The 20763-nt window shown below is 29.0% G+C and overlaps 1 protein-coding gene across 2 annotated transcripts in view; it reads left to right on the plus strand.

The window, feature by feature from the left end:
* LOC136975163 (deoxycytidylate deaminase) overlaps positions 1-20763 on the plus strand; it is a 64034-nt gene that overhangs the window by 19620 nt on the left and 23651 nt on the right. For both annotated transcript variants that reach the window (XM_067270203.1, XM_067270204.1), the window contains 2 exons: positions 5659-5791; positions 15204-15417. In XM_067270203.1, the coding sequence (XP_067126304.1) occupies positions 5659-5791; positions 15204-15417 (347 nt within the window). The remainder of the gene's footprint in view (positions 1-5658; positions 5792-15203; positions 15418-20763) is intronic.

Raw genomic sequence — 20763 nt, forward strand, 5'->3', positions numbered from 1 at the left:
TTATTCAGGTTTGTTTATACAAAGTAATATATGATGTGATGTTAACGAGCAGTATAAAGACAAAGAAACGAAATTGAGAGGAACAAAACACAATGAGTTTTATTTCTACGCTCGTAAATAAACAGGATACAGGGGATACCAACAACACCTTCTCCCACCGACAATACATGAGAGAGAATACCGAATCTGGTACAGAAATTTTCCCGACAATATCTCTTAAAATATAAACCTTAATCCTAGTGTACAATAAAAATCCCTGACAATATTACTTAAATTATAAAATTAAAACTATTATACAAAATAAAGAAATAGAAGTGAGAGAATATTAAGAATGGACAGGAAAGAGGGTACCCACGACTAGACGATGATGACAAAGCTACCGGCCGAAATATAACGGTGAAAACGGGGATCGGCGAACGCTTTCACTTTCTCTTTCACTCTCTAGAAAAACTCAAATCGTCCTCGTCCCTATCTTTCTGGCACTTGGCGCACTCGGGAAACACCACTATCGCTCCTTCCAACTTGAGTTCTCGCTCCAGAATGACACACGTGTTCCTCTGTATTCCCTCAGGGCTACACTCCCTCTTTTGTTCTCAGGGGTGAGTCAGTCATCGAAATAACAAAGAAAGGGTAAGAACAATAGGTACATTCCAGGAAGAATGGACAAATAGGTTGGGAATAAAGGAAATAACGGAAATAAGAAAATATAAAATATAAAACGATATAATTACATATAAAAATACATCTGAAGCATGGCGTGTAGCCACAATGAAATTAGATGTAGTATATAAGAGAATAGCAGATTATATATATGTTACAGTAAAAGCCTGTTTTTAGTTAAAACTAGTTTTTACTGGATGTCATTGTTATAACTAGAATTTACTGCTAGTCAAAAATGAATTTGAGTTAAAACTAGTTTTAACTAGACAAAACGGGTTTTAACAAAATGGCTTTGTAAAAACTGTTTCGACCAAGGTCATTCAGCTAACGCGTTCCTATAGTGTATGATGAATTTCGTATCGCTTTAACCCTTTCCCCCCGACATCTTGTTTATGTTTATTTTGCGATCCCTCCTAAGGCAATATAGGTCAGTCAGGCAATATTATTTTAAAAGTTCACCAACAATCAAATTATCATTATATCTATATGAAAAAAATCACTTACATTTATTAATATCTTTAGTTTTAAATACACTGCTGGCCATCCAAAATGCAACACCCTGAAGGAAGCATCCAAATCAAGTAAAATTTGCACCATGTGTTTGCGGCGATGAGATGTGCAAGTGATTAGCATTTCAGTGCAGACGCACATCATAGGCACCTGTTGCACCACCTGCAAGCGCTATATAAAGGGAGAATAGAAGGCCGTTTTGAAATACTGGAATTATTCTTTCATGTGTTTTTTTGGCGTAAGCAGCTTCAGTATGCCATGCAGAAGAAAATGAGTGTCTTTTGAGCACGTTTCTGAGTTCGACCGAGGAAGAATAGTTGCCTATAGGGATTGCGGATTATCCTTCAGAGAAATCAGTGATTGTATCAGACGTAAGCAAGCAACTGTGATGCAGATCTGTAACCGCTGGATGCAGGAGGGAATGAGGGACCGATGGGACCTATGGGACTTATTGCACCCACCTCGTTGCACCACTGCATGTGATGACAGGCATATTGTGTGCATGGCAATGATGGATTGCTGTGCCACGTCACGAACCATATCACAACAAATTTGGTCTGTTGTGCAATAATCGGTGTCCGTGTGTACCATTCAATGTTGTTTGCAGCAGAGTGGAATGTCCACAAGGCGTCCATTGCTGCGTGTACTGTTGAGTCAAAACCACAGGCATTTGTGCCAGCAATGGTGCGATGAATGACAGACATGGACAACTGAATGGAATGACATTGTTTTTACTGATGAATCCCACTTCTGCCTGCAACACCACGATGGTCAGATTAGTCTGGAGACACCATGGTGAGAGACTGCTGAACTGTTGCCATATGCATTGCCATGCTGGTCCTGGACCCTGTATTATGGTTTGGGATGGTATTGGATTCCACCTCTGCACCCCCCTAGTATGCATTGCCAGTACCACGCCGTATATTTCTGAAGTGTTGGAGCTTGTCCTCCCTTACCTTCAGAGCTTGCCAACAGCCACATTCCAACAGGATAATGCGTGACCACACGTGGCATGCATTGCTCAAGACTTCTTCTTTGCCCATCAGATTGCATTGCTGCATTGGCCTTCTTGTTTTTCCGATCTCTCGCCTGTAGAAAACGTCTGATCGATGATTGCAGAATGACTGGCCCAGGATACACCACCCACTGCTACACCAGATCAACTTTGGCAATATGTGGAAGCAGCATGGAATGCTATACCCCAACAACATATCCAAAGCCTCTTTGACTCAATGCTGAGGCGTCTAGCAGAGGTTATAGCAAGCAATGGCGGCAACACTCCATACTGATCCCATCATCCTCCTCACTTCACAAGAGACTGTATTTTCAATCATTTGATCTTTGTACAATGTGTTATCTCCCAAATAAATTTGGCTGTGATATCTCTGGTCCTTCAGGGTAGTTCATTTTGGATGTCCAGCAGTGTACAATATTTTTCAATACATTTTATTAGAAAAATTTATAAGAAAAAAAATAATATATATCAGAACTGACACACAAACTTGATAATTTGTAACATTTTGTGAAAATTAACATTGTCTAGTTACATAGTTGTTTGCTGGCACTGAGCCAGAAAGACGTAGAATATTGTTTTGTACAATTCGATATAACACTTATGCATGTATGTTTATTCATTGTGAAATTATTGCACATTATATCAAACATTTGTTTGAAATCAAAATTTTATGCTGCTATCAACTAATATAATGAATTATTATACTTTATTCACTTCATATCGAACGAGATTATATCTGTTGTTAATAAATTTTACAAAAATCGATATTTACCAAAGTAACGATGAATCGGTACCCTCGAAGTTTTGCTTAAAGAGCCAGGGTACCGATCGATCGGTGCCTTCAGGGACAAAGGGTTAATTAATGTTAATAACACAGATGTGTGACCAATATTTTCAATAAATATGGTATTAAATAATACAAATGTTTTAATCCCAATCATCACTTTATTTATTTTCCCCAAACATATTTATGTAGCTAAAATTAGTTTTAACTAATGTTAAAAGTTAAAACTAGTTTTATCTAAAATCAAAACATGTACAGCAGTAAATTCTAGTTTTAACTAGACAAAACGGGTTTTAACAATGACATCCAGTAAAAACTAGTTTCAACTAGTTAAAATGCATTTTTACTATAACATATACATATAATACATATTTAATGTAATTGTTTTACCCAGTGAATGGATGTGACATTCTTTTATGGTGTAACTAAACTGAGTTTAAAATCAACAAATAATTGATATTAAATACAAAACATTTTTTTTCTTTTTTTCTTTTTTTCTTTTCTCTAAGGGTATTGGTGGTCATTTTAATATGTCTAGATGGACTGCGTGGAATGTTTTAAATAAGGTTGTTAATTTTCTCTTACAATGTTAAATGAAAATGAAAAAATAATCTCTTGGCCATTACAGAGCAGGATGATGTAAGAATAATGGAATTTTTTGTAACCAATCTGATTTTCCTGGAATTAGAGGCTCTATTGATGAAAAGCATATGGCTATTTAGACATCAACTGAAGAAGCAGCAGCTTATTTCAATAGAAATAAGTATTACTCTGTCATCATATAAGTTTAGTTTGTAATGAGAAAATGGTATTCAAATGATACAATTTCTTGAGAAGTCATTCCCATATGTAAGTGAAAATTCATTCAAGTATACAAACTTATGTAATTTTGGATTATTATTAATGCTGTTCATTTCTTTACGATTTATTTAATGCTCTGAACATAACACTTCTGAAGATTCCAAATGCATGTAAGGAAAACTTCACTTTTAATTATAAACAATGAATCAAACTTAATTTTCTCACATTAACTCTCTGTTTATGAAAAAAGTCATCTAAAGCTATTGAACCTTACAATGAAAAAAGATCATTGTAAACATTTTACACAACAAGTAATTGAAATTTACCAATAAAAATACTTTCTGCCATTTATTTTTCCAAAACAAATTTCATTTTCATTACTTTGTACAGAAAGTAATTTTTTAATGGGAGCAGCCATATTGAATTAGCACAAAGCTCGACAACAAACTAGCTGGCACTCCCAACTTACCAATTTCACTAAACATGACGTCACATAGCTCTAAAGTAAACGCCAATGAGCGTGGTGCTCGGGTGAAAGTATACAGGCTGAGTGTGCTGACAGTAAAATTAGCTCAGAAGTAAATGCACCCTTAAAATCATGATTTCACTAATGTACTGCTTAACTTGTTACTTGTTTAATTTCACAAATAAGTAACAGCCACAATTTAGTAGATGCTGTTACATTTAAAGTTCTTCTTTTTTGCTACTTTAAAATTTTTAATCAATTGGTGTTTTTATGATGACATCAGAGAAAATGACAGAAAACATAAATCTATGTATAATAAAGTCAGTGAAAAATATTTCAGAAGAGAAAACAGTTGTGATAGACTTAATTAAGGCACATCAAACAATAGAGGTTATGACATAAATTTGATAAATAGGAAAAAAACATGCATAGAAAATTCATAAAGAATTTCATGAATTTCCCCAAGAGCAGCTCAAAGTTTAGGGCAGTTTAATGTTTGTTACAATTGATACTTTATAAAAATGTTTCTATGTAAAAAGTAATATATGTTAAATAAATAAATATATATATATATATATAATTATTTCACATTTCTTTATTAATTATAATAATATTGCTGATCATATTTTAGAAGCAAACCTCATTTATTACAATACTAGAATTTGTAATTTGTATTAAATATACATAAATCTGCATTTTAAAAAATATTCCAAAATTCAATGTTTGAATAAATTTCAAGTGGATTTGTTTGATTCCTTTATATATATATATATATATTTTTTTTAACTCTTTTACCTTGTTATTAATTCTTTGTTTCCATCAATTTAATCTGTCACAAATATCTAAAATAACAAAATACAGAAACTGGAGGGAATGCCAAAAAATACATTTTTACCTTAGAAAGCAACTCCAGCAAAATGTTTAATGAAACAAAAATATTTTCAACTTAATTTCATAGATCTTCATCACTTGAGTATTCCAAAATAGAACATACTTGAATAAATACATAATTATTTATTCAAATAAAGAAATAATTATATAATATATATAAATATATACAAATAAATAAATAATTATAAATAAATTTTCAAATAAATAATTATTTATTTAATAATTATTTATCATCATAGATTTTTACTAAAGTCAAATTGATAGATTTGGCTGTACTTATTTGAATAGTTTCTTGAATAATTGTAATAATTTTAATAACTACAATGAAAAATTTTGTTTGCATGTTAATATCATTTGTTATTAATAAATATTGATTGTAAAGATAAATTATTATTGAAATTATACTTTAACTATTAAGTAAATTGTAAATGCCTCATAACTCTTATTTTTTGTTTTGATAAATATACTGTATTTTAAAATTATGCTACTTCATTAAGTTACTTAAATTATTTTACATCAAATTCTCCTTAGGTGGGTGCATGTATAGTTAATCCAGAAAAGAAAATTGTTGGTATTGGTTACAATGGAATGCCAAATAGATGCAATGATGATGAGCTACCTTGGGGAAGAGAAGGACCTTTCCTTGAAACTAAATATGCTTATGGTAAATATATAATAAACAGTTTTGTAACTTTGATTATGATTATTGGCTTATTTTAGCATACATAGTATTCATACATCTATGAAACGTTTTAAAATTTAATATTTGTAAACTACACAACAGATACTTTGTCATTGAAATGCACTACACTACAGATTTTTTGTCATTGAAATAAGGGTAAACTCTCCAAGTTTTTTTCAGTGATAGTATGCATGCATAGTTACTGTCATTTGTTGCTAGAAGGCAATAGTAACAAATCCAAAAAGTCATTTTGTGTGTTGGAATATGCAAGAACTTTGTCTGTTGTGACTTTACAGTGACAGTTTTGAGCAGAATTCCATAACGACTCTATCCTGTATACTGTGTATGACCTGTGTACAACACTATCTTGAAATGGTATGCAAAATTCCAGGAGTGAAGGCTGCCTGTTTACCAATCTTTGTCCTGGATATCCAGAGCCAAGTGAACAAAGCATGGATCATATTTAACAAGCCTATGAATTGTAGCCCTTGCAAGTCCACTACGGATTCAAGTTTAGAAGTTAGTATCTTGCAACCAACATTATGGTGAATTCTCTGCAAGGGACTGAACTGACATTTATATGACAGGAAATGGATTATTGGCTAGATATCTGCCACATCAGAAAAGATGCACACATTGAACATTTGTAACTCATGTAAAAAAAACTTGGAGTGTTTACTTTTATTTCAATGTTAAAGATTATAATATCTGTTGTGTAGTTTATAAAAAATAAATTTTTAAAATGTTTCACAGACACCTGTATTTTAACTATTATTATATATGCAACTACAAATCATTATGTGTATAAAATATAATATAATTTATTCATTTATAGAATTCACAGACAAAAATACAAAATGTAACAAGCAATTATTTATTGTGATATTGTTACAATGCCAGACTGCAATTTTTAATCATATTTTTAATGTATTTTGTTTAAAACATGTGCACTCCTGCCTCAAATTAGTAGTGGCTTGCCTCTGTACATCATACTTTTCCTTTAACAATATAGTTGGCTGGTCATCTATCTAACACCATACAGGGGAAAGTTTTTGAATTGAAATAACATGACTTTCAGTTAGCATTGGAAGTTCATATATAGTTAATCGGGGCCTCATGCTCCTATGGTTTCCATATCTGGGCTAGTCTTTCATTTATCTAACTCTGTTCTTGAGATTAAGGAAAGATGGATGGATGGATGGCAATGAGATTTTATAGGTCTAAAATTTTTTCAAATAAAAGTGTTTAATTAAAAAATTTGAAACAATAAGTAAACAATTTATGACATCATCTGAAGTTCTCTGAGATAAAATTCTTTATTTAACAAACATTTCAACCTATTACCTTAGACAATCTTCAGGTTTTATACTAAATTTTGTTCAAAAAAATTTACTTTAAAATCTGAACTGAACTATTTTAATATGTCCTTTATAGCTGAACCAAACTTAGAATAAGTAAAATCTTCAGATTATATAAATTTTAGAGAAGAGTGCTTTCTCGTGTTTTAATTCAAAAATATAAAAAGACAATTGGAAATAGTGATTGACCAATTTCAAAATTGTCCAATCTGATACATATTCAATAAACATCTTGGGAATCTAAAGATTTATTTATTATATTTAACTTTTTAATTTGCCATGCAACACAAATCTGATAACAACAACATAATGTTTTAAATTAAATGAGCACCTATCATCATCATAGGATTGCATATTTACGTGAAAATACTGTATATAGTTGATATAATACTGTGATTAATTAATAAAATTAAAATACAAAATAATTGAAATTGAATGCAACAGGCATTTTATCAAGACAATTTAGAAAAATTTTTAAATGCAATTCATTAATATGCAGATTTTTGTATGGGAGGAATGAGTGAAAATTTTATTTCGATCTTGATAAGAAATTCCAGCAATTAAATATTGTTGAAGGCAATTTAAAAACAAAAATACATTTTCTTTTTTGGTTTTTTGAATCTTGATTTCACTTTTTTTTGTACAAACTGAAACATTTGACTGATAATCAAAACTCTCTCATCCCTAAAATATATTCCACATTATGTCTGCAGGTGAGCCAGATTGTTTGGCACTCATTTCCTTTGCTAAAGAAAGTATTGAGGAAACCTAATTAACAATGTATTTGAGAAATTAAAAACTTAAAACATCAGCAAAATGAACTATTATATAAGGTGTAAATATAGCCATCCCCATAATATCAGAAATATTGGATATCACTCTAAAAAAAACTAAAATTAGATATCTGATTATCGGCTGAATAATATTTGGCAATTCTGACACTGATCTGAAATAGGTCAATTACTAATTGGAAATGCACAAATCGTATTCTAACTAAACTTCAGAAAAAGTTTACTTAATTTTAATATAAATTTATGTGTTACTAAAAGAATAGTGAAATCAATATCATTCAAAGGTTTAATATTATTTTGTCTGAATGAACTTTTTAATGGTTTTATATTTTTAATACATACTTGATATACAATAGATCTTCATCAAATTCATTGTAATTAGGGAATTCGATCCCGGCCCTTATTTCTAATCCCGGGATTTCGGGATTACACTTAGTCAATCCCAGGATTATTTTGGTATTGAGGTTTAATAAAAAATAAGAAAATCTTACAGAAATCAGCTCTTTAATCAGCAAATCAAAATTTAGACAAAAATCAACGTAATTAAAATTTAGACAAAAATCAATGTATTTTACGGTATAAACTAATCAGACTTAGAGTCAGACTAACCAGAGTTAAAATCACTCAGTCTTCATGTTAAAGTTATTCTTTTTCAAGCATCAGTGAGATTTCTTTAAACTTACATAAATTGAAAAACCTTTATGTAACAAACTATGCAAATAAACGTTGAAAATTAAGATAAACTCTCTTAACATCGACTAAATAGATGGCTTTCATGTAACAACCTAGTAAGTAGGTAGTAAAGTAGGCCTAAGTTTCTTAGCAAAAAGTATTTTAAAATAATATTAATCAGTCACACTTTTCTTAAATATAAAGAAAACTAATCTAATAGGAACATTCTAATTTGAATTGCAAAAATATGATCTGAGAAATAACAACGCATCCAGTGTCTCATCACCAAGTCCGCTTCTCAATTTGTTGCACATATATATATGTTGATATATGCTGTTGTGCATATATGCTCTGTCACACATATATACACACGTGTGACAGAGCTGTGAACTGTACATCCATGCTAGATAACATAAACTCACCTGACACGTGTTACAATTTTGTTTAATCGACTACAGAGTGTATTCGATTCTTAGAAGCTCTAAATTTTAATATAGATGAGTTCTTGAGCATATTATTTATGTTCATTATTCAATTTAAATTGGATGCAACAACCAGAGGCTGGTGGGAGCGCTCACTTAAGGGTGATGATATTCCTCCATTAGAATTTTTGAAGGGTCATGTTAGAACTCTACAGTCAACCAAAAGTGCTCTCGACTGCGCCAGAAAATCGATTGGCACCCACGAAAATTCAAAAATACAAAAATGAAGTATATTACCAGGTAACCCAGAGAGAACTGCTTGTCTATCATTTTAGTTCAAAATACATGAAGTTTTATATTAAAATGATAGGCAAGCAATTCTGTTAAGAGCACTGGCACTGAATGTTTCACTTTATGCAGTCTATTTTGCAACTTTTTTAAAATGATGTCAATCCCGAAAATCTTGGGATCAGGAAAACTTAATCCCAAAAATTTTGGGACTAAAAAGTGGTTGGGATCCCGGGATCAAATCCTCTAATTGTAATATTCCATCTTGATTTTAACTTCACAAGCTGTTAGAAACATTAATGCTGCAAATTTGATCTTTACAATTATGATAAGTTTAATCTTTCATTTGCATTAAGAAAGTTTAATGAAACATTTTCAATTATTGAACAAGTTTAACAATAATAATTTGGTATCTCTGTTATCTGGCATAACCTGAGTGTGATTGACTACGTAGTTCCATTTACATGAAAATGTTAATTATGTTATACAAATCTCGTTTTCCTGTTTACTTAGGTTTTATTTCTGTGTACAGTGTTTTGTGTCAATACATTGTATTATTTGCCTGTCTGCTTTCAAAAAGAATCAGTACCGAAAGGTGACAGGTCATGTCATTCATTGCCTTTAGGCCTGTACACTCTTAGTAATTCAGCACTCTTACTAATCTGGCACCCCTCTGACCAAGGAATGGCTGGTTTAACAAGAGTCTAGTGTAGTTACAATTACCAAATGACAAGAAAGAAGTATTTGATAATATAAATATTTTAAATGAAGATAATTGTAAAACAGTTTTAATTTTTATAATGAATTAGAGATATACAGAAAAAAAAATGCAACTTTTTCCATTTAAAGATTTCAGAAGTTTAATAAACAAAACAAAATATATAAATGTTGTGACAAGTTATAAGTTTATCAAAAGTTTTCTCTATGAAAATAACAGAAGATAATGTTATTAATGAATATAAACTCTAAATATTGTCATTAAAGATTAATTAATTATAAATTAATTAGGCTTTAATGACAGAATGACAGGATATTTAATCATGTATATTGGATGTAATCATGTAATTATGTATAAATTATATATCAATATCATAACTTCATTTTATATTTAAAAAACTTTTGACAATTTAAAGAACAATTTTTTTGCTTAAAATTTAAATTTTTCAATAGCAATGTAAATGTATTTATAAATTTATATTTAAAAAGTTATAGATGAATTATTAAATATTTTATCAGATATTTTATGAATGAGATATTTAAAGATATCTTAGTGTTAATCATTAAACTTATACGAATGTTAACACATCATTAAAATACTAATGATAAATAAATAGATATGTGATCATATATGAATTTTATAGATTTGTTATCTTCAAAATGTAACAATTCAGAATTTTATAACTTTTAAGTTTATTTAGTTTATCTGTATATAATGCATATTTGGTCATGTTAATGTTAGATCAATGTTTCTTAATTAAAATTGTTTAAAAATTATTAAATAAGAACATAAAATTTTTATTCACAAAATCTTTACATAAAAAATTAGAAAACAAACCAATTAGAAAAACATATTAAAAATTCCGTATGAAATTCTTTATCTTCTTTAGAGTCACTTAAAATCCATAAACTATTCAGATTTTAGAGGCATTGATGAATTATAATAGTATCAGGTTTGTATTTGCCCAAATCCAAGCTTTCAAACTACTAAAATAATATTCATTCATCACAAGTTCAATATAATATTTCCAGTCATCCTTGTTAGTTTTGCATGTTTCCACCAGAAGTGCCTCAATATTCATACTGTTTTGAAAAATCAGTTCTTTTGTATTTTTGATGATTATTGGTAACTTTTTATTGTTTTTAATTAAAAATTAACTTTTTATTTTTATAATGTATTATTAATGTTTTCAATCTTCAGTCTGCATTTGAATATTATTCTGATGCATCTTAACATTCTTGTTTGAGAATGTGCTAGAAATACTATTTATACAATGTAAAAGTCCTGAAGGTAACAAGACAACAACAGTAATTTTATTTATTTTTTTGTTGTTATTCAAGCTTCTTGTTCTGTTTTAATATCAATTGAAGGATCTAAAACGTAGTGCTGCTTTGTTATGGACTTATCAAACAATAGACATTGGAGACAATAGGAATAAACAAAACTTCATTTGGTATATATATTACAAAATAAAGTTTATTGTAATATGTATACCAAATAAAGTTTTGTTTATTCCTGTCGTCTCCAATGTCTACTGTTTGATAAGTCTGTAAACGACACTATGCTTTAGATCCTTCAAGTAATCTTTTTAATAATCAAAACACAAAAAGAATTCATATCATATAAACAACGTCGCTAGACCCAATATGCTACAAGCTAGACACCAACCAAATGCTGAAAATCTATCGGGTTCAGGCTAGATATGGCTAAATACTTTATTTAGTATTTAGCCATATCTAGCCCAATAGATTTTCGACATTTGGTTGGTGTCTAGGAATTCATATCAATTTAAAAACTTTAACAATGTATGGAATGATGACAAGGAGATAGAAAATTTATTTATTTATTAAAATAATTGATATGTTTGAAATGAGACATTTATATCATATAAATTTTAAAAAAATAATTGTTAACCATATCAATTTCTCTATTTTAATGTGAAAATAATAGTGATATGTGTACATATGTAGAAATAACCCTCACAATTCAAAATTTGTTGGTAAGGACATTGTTCTTGTCAAGAGATCAAGCAATGTGTAAATAAAATCCTTGTTGTTTTGCTTTTTGAATCAAAGGAACACTTATGCTGTGAAATATTAAAATTATATGTAATGATGTATTAAAGAAATACTAGAATGTAAATCAAACTGTAGTGTAACCTCGCTTAACAAGCAAAACAAATTGTAAAAATTTGCCTTGCTTAACGAGCGATGTTTCGCATAACGAGTGATGAGCAATGTTCCCTCTAATTTTTTTTGTAGCTGAGCAGAACATGTACTTTTCTGAGCAAAAAAATTTTTTGCTGAGCAGATTCTGATCAAAAAATTTTTATGAGCATATATATATATATAAAATCTTATTTTTTCCTATAAAAATTAAAATAATTAATTATAAAGTAGAGATTAAAATTCATTTTAAAACATACTTCCATACAAAATATTATCTTTTGTCAATGATTTAATGTATTTAATTGAAATATACGTAGCAATAATCATGTCGCAGACAGAGTGAGAAATAAGTAATCAACAATTCAAATCAGTGCGCATACTCGCCTGCACGGACATAAATTCTTGTGCGCAGCAACAATTTGAGCAGTGCGTGGCCACGCAGCTTAGAGAGAACATTGGTGATGAGGAGAGGGGAAGTCCCGAATTGTACGCATGCAGCATGTTCCATCAGCCTGTGTTTAGCACTCGTTCCACTAGCATCTTAGTGTCACTCGTGATCACATATTTTTCCAAACTTGTGTTCACACATATTACTTATAAACATCAACAACCGTAGCCCGTTATATAATAAACACACCAAACGATATGCCAAATTCTTTGGTCATTAAATTTAATGACCAATTCCAAATTAAATTTTAGAAATGTCTGAATTAAAAATTAACTATTTATAATTATTAAATTTAATATGAGATGGAAACATAACTGCCTATCTCTAGTCAAATTAATTAATTTCTAATATTTAATTATAGCCTTTACATAACTCAAGAATTTGGCCTATCATTTGGAGTGTTTATCAAACATATTAGCTGTGATTTTTTTTTTCTTTTTGTGTTTCTGCAAATCGAATTCTCATTCCAGGATGCTTCATTCTGCACTAGAAGAAAAGATGATGATGATTCACTCTCCTTAACAGTATATATTGTACAATTTTTTTTGAATAAACATTATACATAAAACATTTGAGCATTTTTTTGGCGTGGAATGCATTATCGTATTTTACATTAATTTCTATGGGAAAAATTGTTTTGCTTAATGAGTGTTTCGCATTACGAGTAAGACTCTGGAACAAATTATGCTCTTTAAGCGAGGTTCCACTGTACTTGTTACCATAGAAACAAGAAATGACAAGTATTTCGAACCATCTATTTACATATTGCTTAATCTCTTGATGAGAACAATGTCTGCCCCAACAAATATTGAATTGTGAGTATTGTTTCTATATATGTATCTATTACTAGTATTTTTGCATTAAAACAGAGGAATTGTTTTCTATTTAGGACAAATTTTAATAAAAGTTGATATTATTATTATTATTATATTTGGTCTTATAGTTTTCAGTTTTAGTATACTTTTCAACTTGTTTTATCTTCTGTCTTCTGCTGGCATTTTGAATAAATTTGCTCTTAATATTTTGTTATATTATTATTTATAATTGTACTGTTAATTTAATCACAAATTCTAAACTTCCATTTAACTATCATCTTTCAATGCTACTTTTTAAACATAATATCTAAAGATAGAAAATATATGTAGCATTCTCTTTATGTTGTTTTTATTCCTACATTTTTTTCTTTATATTAACATGTTTCATCACTAAAGCTTAAGATTGTTTAAATTATTTTAAAAATAAAAATATTTTTACAAATGTACAAAAAAGTTTATATGCAACACGTTGTAACAAAATGTTTCATAAATTGAATTTAGAGAGTTTGACAGGATTTATCTTCAAAAAGACGGAAAAGAAGTTAACATGCATTTCTATTAATGAATCATTTAGAAGAGTAGTAAATATTGACATAAGAATAAGACAAACTTTTTTATTTCAGAATCGTATTTATTTGTTAATCTAGTTATAATGAATAAATGTATAGACTGACTCAAACCTGTTATATGAAATTAAGTTCAATATTAGTAAATGTTAATCAGTTCATATAAACAAAATTATACAATTCTTAATTTTTTATTGTTTATTCTTTTCCTTTTGTGAGAAATATCGAATAAATTTCACATATTAAAATATTTAATATATAAAAATGTTATTATGTAACTGGCATTTATCATTTTAAATTACAAACTAAATTTTTTTTAAATGCGAGAATATTTATTATATACTATATTTGAGTATTTCTATAATCAGATATCATAATTCTATTTATTATTTTATATCATTATTATTTGCAAACTATTTTAAAAAATTAATTCTTTGATATTTAAACATTTTTAGTAATAATTTTTATCAGTTATATAGTATAGTGTCTCTTGCTAATATGAATGTTATTAAATGTTCCAGCCAAAAGTAAACAGGTTTCATATATAATTTTTTTAAAAAAGCATTAAGAAATTGTAACATTGATATTTACCACACGTTTTAACATAAATATATGGACGGCCGGATGGCTCCGTGGTCAAGGTGGCAGCCTACCACTCTGGGGAACCCAGGATCGAACCTGGATGGGTCAAAAAATCCCCAGGAATTTTTCAAGGGGTTGGTCCAACCAGATATGTCAGCCCCCATCCCTCACCATCCTATTGTGGGTCTGGCCAAACCCACAATGGGCTCTCTAAATGAGGCCCTCTTAATGCCTACAGAGCAGAAAGGGTTATGGAAAAAAAAAAACATAAATACATGAACTAAACAGTGAAAAATTTATTTAAAGTTACATATCTTTCAGTAGTTCTTCCTTAGTTTCTTTATATAACTTTGCTAATCTGAATTTTCTGTTAATCCAAACACTTGCCTGCAGTAATCAGTTTAGATTAGTGAGAGAATACTAAATTCACTTATACAAGTAAATATGCTATAAAAAATTTTTGAATCATTTTATTGAATATTCCGTATGATAAATTGCATTATTAATTTTATTTGCTTAGTAGTTAATATGTTTGTGTTTTATTAGAATGTTAATTTATATTTTAGTTTGCCATGCAGAGATGAATGCTATTATGAATAAGAACACTGCTGATGTCAAAAATTGTACCATTTATGTTGCTTTGTTTCCATGTAATGAGTGTGCAAAATTAATTATTCAGTCTGGAATTAAAGAAGTTGTTTATCTGTCAGATAAATATCACAAGGAACCAAGTGCAGTTGCAGCTCGCAAACTTTTTGATATGGCTGGAGTTACTTACAGGTAAAATTTTAATTTTATCAAACACACCAAAAAAAAAACCTTTTTTATATCCCAGTACGAACAGATTTAGACAAAATGAATGTTTTCAACCATAAACTTGGTCTTCATCAGGCTATTGACCAGTATAAATTCGAAACTGCATCTAAATCTGTTTGTACTGGGATATAAAAAAGGTTTTTTTTTTTATTTTGTTGATTTATCCTTTCCAGGGATTGTGCGAGAAGTTGTTTTAATTTTATAATTTTTAAATACATTTTTTTATAGATATGAGTGTGTATATATATATTAGAATGATCATGAAATACTTTTCTATATTTGAAATAGTTAAATAATAATAAAATACATTAATGCAAATCTAAGATAAAATGCAACATTCCTATTTAATATCAATAATCTCTTCTTGAAAATTCAATATTCTGTGTGAAAACGTTAACTGGGAGCCTGTTTCTAATTAAATTAACTGGAAAAACCAGATACACAGATGGGCTGTAGTTTTTAGAGTGCAAAAATAGTTAATCAGTAGTCAAAAAGTGCTGTTGAAATGAGCAAAATAGTAATTTATTAAGAAGTGTTAATGTAATTAGTTTTAATTCATGTATTGATTTTATATCTTGTATGTGTAATGCAATAACTATAGAAGTTTAAAATTACAATGTGTTTTTAATGGCTGTAGCCCTATATTTTAGCTTTTCTTTGGTCTTAATTTTCTATCCAGTCTGATCTTGGAAAAAATGTACAGTGGTGCCTCATATAACGTACTTAATCCGTTCCAGGTGCACGTTCGTTATACGAAACGCATTTTCCCATAGAAATACATGTTAAAACATCTAATTCGTTTCGCAGCATAAAATAAACGTACTGTATCATTAAAAAAATGAACATGGGGTGCATTCTTTTATTCCTCCACGTAACTCTGCGCGAGCGAGATCCGTTTAAAAATTCCTTCAGAACGCGTTCCTAAATTCCGGTGGGAGTGCGCACCGTCGAACGGCAAAAACGGCCGCTTGTAGCAGTAGTTTACGGTGGAAAGCAACATGGCGTCCTCCATGGCTCAGATAGTTTTGTTTCTGGGTCCGTTATGTGGTTTATGAACGAAAATTTAGAAATTGTGAAAACGTGAGTAGCGCACGTGGTGATGTGTCTTTACGAATTTTTTTCGAATGGTAGCCGGCATTCAAATTTTTTTCGTGGCTATTTTGAACGTTCTTTCAACAAATAATTCATTTTATGGTTAAATTTTACAATTGGGACCCTTCTTTTGCCTTTAAAAGCTCATATTTTAGAATTATAGATTCCTCCATTACGATATTATCGATAGTGCAGGCGCTACCATCTTTTTTTCTTTCATCATCGTTTCTAAATGCCTACAAACATCAGCGCACTCCCGTAGTAGCGGAGACGCAGAACGATTGCTATTAAAGAACACAATCATGGAGCAGTCACCAATTATGCCGGAAAGTCCGTTGTTCGCAGCCAGTCCATTGCACGAGTCACGTAACGTCCAAACAGAAAGTCCGTTGTTCGCAGTGTCCGTTATTCAAGGCGTACGTTATATGAGGCACCACTGTAATATCTTACAACATCAACTCAAAATTCCAAACCATTATCCTAAAACAATCACAGAAAATACCTATAAATAGGTAACAAACTTGTTGTATTAAGATGTAACATGTTGTATTAAGATTTAATCATATTGTTTTGATGCTTGCAACAAAACAATATGGTTATTAAGTTAACAATCAGTTTCTTTGTATATAGTGGCATGTAAAGTCAGTGTATCATATACTATAAATATTACTTTATATTAAAACATGACAAATAGCATACTGTTTACTGAGTGAGTTGCACACTTGAAGCGGAAAGAAGGTTGAGGCAGTGTACTTTTTGAAAAATCCACCTATAGGGTCATTTTAAACATTTTTGATACCCGTCTGTGTCTGTATAATGCCTGTGAAAAAACAGAACTGTAATTACAATTCAGTTTTTTCACAGGCATTATAGAGCAAAAATGTTAGTTATGAGCAGTGAGATGAGGCAAAGTTTTGGTCGTGGTCAGCTTACTCATGTGTTAATATGGTTTGTGCACAAGTCTGACATTTTACCAATTATTTTTTGAAATGCTTCCTGCAAGTTGGTTTTTTTTAAAATTTTATATTGAGTTTTGGAACATAAATATTAATTTTTCTTTATAAACATTGATCAAAAACATTGTATTGAATGATAAGTATATTCTAAGGAGTTTGGGTGTCAAAAATCAAGAGATATTCTACCAGTAAAACACTTTCTTTACAATAATATACTTGTGATGATTAGTTATATTCATACTAATTCACAATATATTTATTTTTTTTAAGATAAAATAGCAACATAAATTATTAGGCTGCAATTTGAAAAATTGTAGACCTATAAATTTCCACTGTCATCTGTCTGTCTGCCTTTTCTTTATCTTGAGAACACTTAGATAAATGAAATTCAAGACCAGATATGGAAAGCTTAGGAACAAGAGGCCCTGATTAACTATATTTGAACGTCTGATTCAAATCAGAAGTCATGTTATTTCAATTCAAAAATTTTTCCTTGAAAAGAGTTAGATAGATGACTTGCACAACTCCATTGCTGGCAGAAAAGTATGAGATACAGGGGCAAGACACTACAATACTAATTTGAGGTGGAGAGCATATATTTTAAATTAAATAAATTAAAAATATAATTGATTAAAAATTGCAGCCCAGCATTATGACAATGTCACAATAAATAATTGCTCATTTTTTTATTTTATATTAAGAAAATATTATAACTACTGCAGAAGCTATTTCACATAGCACTTCATTGTTTAGGCTTCCACTCCAAGATATTTTACACAGTATTAAAGAGATCTGATTCTAGCTTTCTGAATTTGTTGAATTTTATCAATAAAAAGATCTTTCAAAAAGATTTGATTTACTTCATTCTCATAATAAATAACACATAGCTTTATTTGTAAATAATTAATATAATTTATTCGTAATTTATAATTAATATAATTCAATATTTACAAAGCAATGTGTTATCTATTAAATTTCTCTTTAAAAACTTTTTATATTTATTAATTTCTCTTTAATTATTGAAATACTGAATTATACACAATACTTGATTGCAATTCAATTACTGCTAATCACTAAACCACTAAAAAGATATCTTATAAATTTTTTATGATCATATATTAATATACCATCTTATCTCTTTTAGGGATACAGATTCAATAATTTTATGTACAGTTTAGGGAAGGAGATTATTTTTTATTCCTCTTTCATTCAATAGGTTTCATTATGGATTATGCCATTTATAATGGATTTAAACAAAGCTGAGTCATGTAATTCTGGTGTGCCTCATTGTCTCATATTGTTCATCAGTTACACAAATCAACTAATCACTCATATTGCAGTGATGTGACAATATGCATAAGGTAAAACACAAAGGAACATAAGAAGTGTATCAAATCTAAATCTAAAATTAATATTATAAAATTTTATAATATGAAATTGAAGTTCATGAATTGTCATATCTTCAGTTTTGATCAAACATTTTGGATAATATATTAATAATTATTAACTTGTAATCAGGTTTGGTTCTATTATTTAAATATATAAAACATCATCAGATATATATACATACATTTGTATAATTTGTTTAAATGTTTGTGTTGCTGAACTGGAGGATAAAAAAACATAATTTTATGCAGATAACCCAAAGTAGTGTATAGCCCACATTAACATATACTTTGCAGAAAATTTCTAAAATAGAAATAAAATCGTCAAATAGATTCACACCACTAGAGAAATCGTTAAAAGCATAACATTTATCAATATGCAGTTTAGAAGGTGTCATCACAAATATTAAAAGGTTGTGTTTTATGTTCCATTAGCAGTTTATTGTAGATATAATTATAAAATATGTGAAATACTGAAACAGAGACTCCTAAACTTTATAAATATCAAAAATACAAAGCAGCCATTGAACAACAAAATTTTTTTATTTCATTTATCAAATAATAATTATATTATTATTACATACTCTGTTAATAATAATTATAAATTTTAAAATAAACTTGAAATAAAATTAATTCAAGTGTTGATTTTTGTAAACTTTTGATGAATGAAGTTGAGTAAATATTTAGCTTTCGTTGAATCTTTATCATAACTGCTAACTTTTAATTTTGTTTATATGTAAAGTATAATAAATTAAAATTATTTTAAAAACTATTAGTGCCAAAGAATAGTAGCATTATTATACAATTGATAATTTAAAAAAGTAAAATTAAGACTTAATTATAATTAATAGATATTAAAAAATATTCAATAAATGACTATTTTTAAATAAAATTAATGTTTAATAGTAAGTCAAAGCTAAATTACAACTTTATAAATGTTGGCTAAGCAAAATTAATAAACTTGCATAAATAAAGTGAGCCTAAAACTATGATAAAAAGTGATCCAATTGTGATTTTGTTTACTTATAAGTAGTGTTCAACTTATTTGAAACAGATTGCTTAACTCCAAAAAATTTAATCATTCAAAAGTATAACTTTTTCTCATTATAAAAATTATAATATAGATAGTTCATATATATATACATGAAATATAATATCTAAAATTAATATACCAGTATTGTCTAAAGCATATTATAAATTTCTGCAAAGATGCAATAATTCTTTCAGATGTGCAAAATATGTCTAATTACACAAACAAGTTCAGGGGAAATAAAAGCAGAGAGATTTTTGGTATAAAAACATAATATTAAGATAGTAGCTGTAAAAAGTGGAATATTTTCTTGGCTAAGCCTACAGACATTAATTGGGATAATTTGCCAAAAGACAGGGAAACTGTGTGTTTTAAAAATGAAATTGGAAAATTTTTTCCTTTGTTTCCGATCAGTTTAGTCGCTTGTTACATCTCTGCCTATTTATGTGGTTATGCATTTGCAATAAGGGTGAATTGGTCTCATTTACTGAATCACAATTTTGATTTTTATGAAAAGCCAAAACTGAAGCAGATTCTTTAAAAAGAATTGAAAAAGATCTGTTTTTATTTCAAAATTCTTTTTAACACCATTTAATGGGTAAAATTTTTATGTCTGTTTAAATTAAAGCAGAATAGTCACTTGTTCCCCATGTGGAAAACTTGCAAATTAATAAACTGTATTTAAAAACTTTTTCTAAATTATCTTGATTAAATAGCTAAATAGAAGTTTTATCATCATTTTATAAACATTATTTTCTTTTATTTTTCATATTTTTTGTAGACTTATTATAAAACAAAAAATATTAATGCTGAAATATGTTTCAAAACATCATAAAAGTATGAAAAT

The sequence above is a fragment of the Centruroides vittatus genome, unplaced genomic scaffold, assembly GCF_030686945.1.
Source record: "Centruroides vittatus isolate TY-2023 unplaced genomic scaffold, ASM3068694v2 contig_364, whole genome shotgun sequence".
Lineage (NCBI taxonomy): Eukaryota > Metazoa > Arthropoda > Arachnida > Scorpiones > Buthidae > Centruroides > Centruroides vittatus.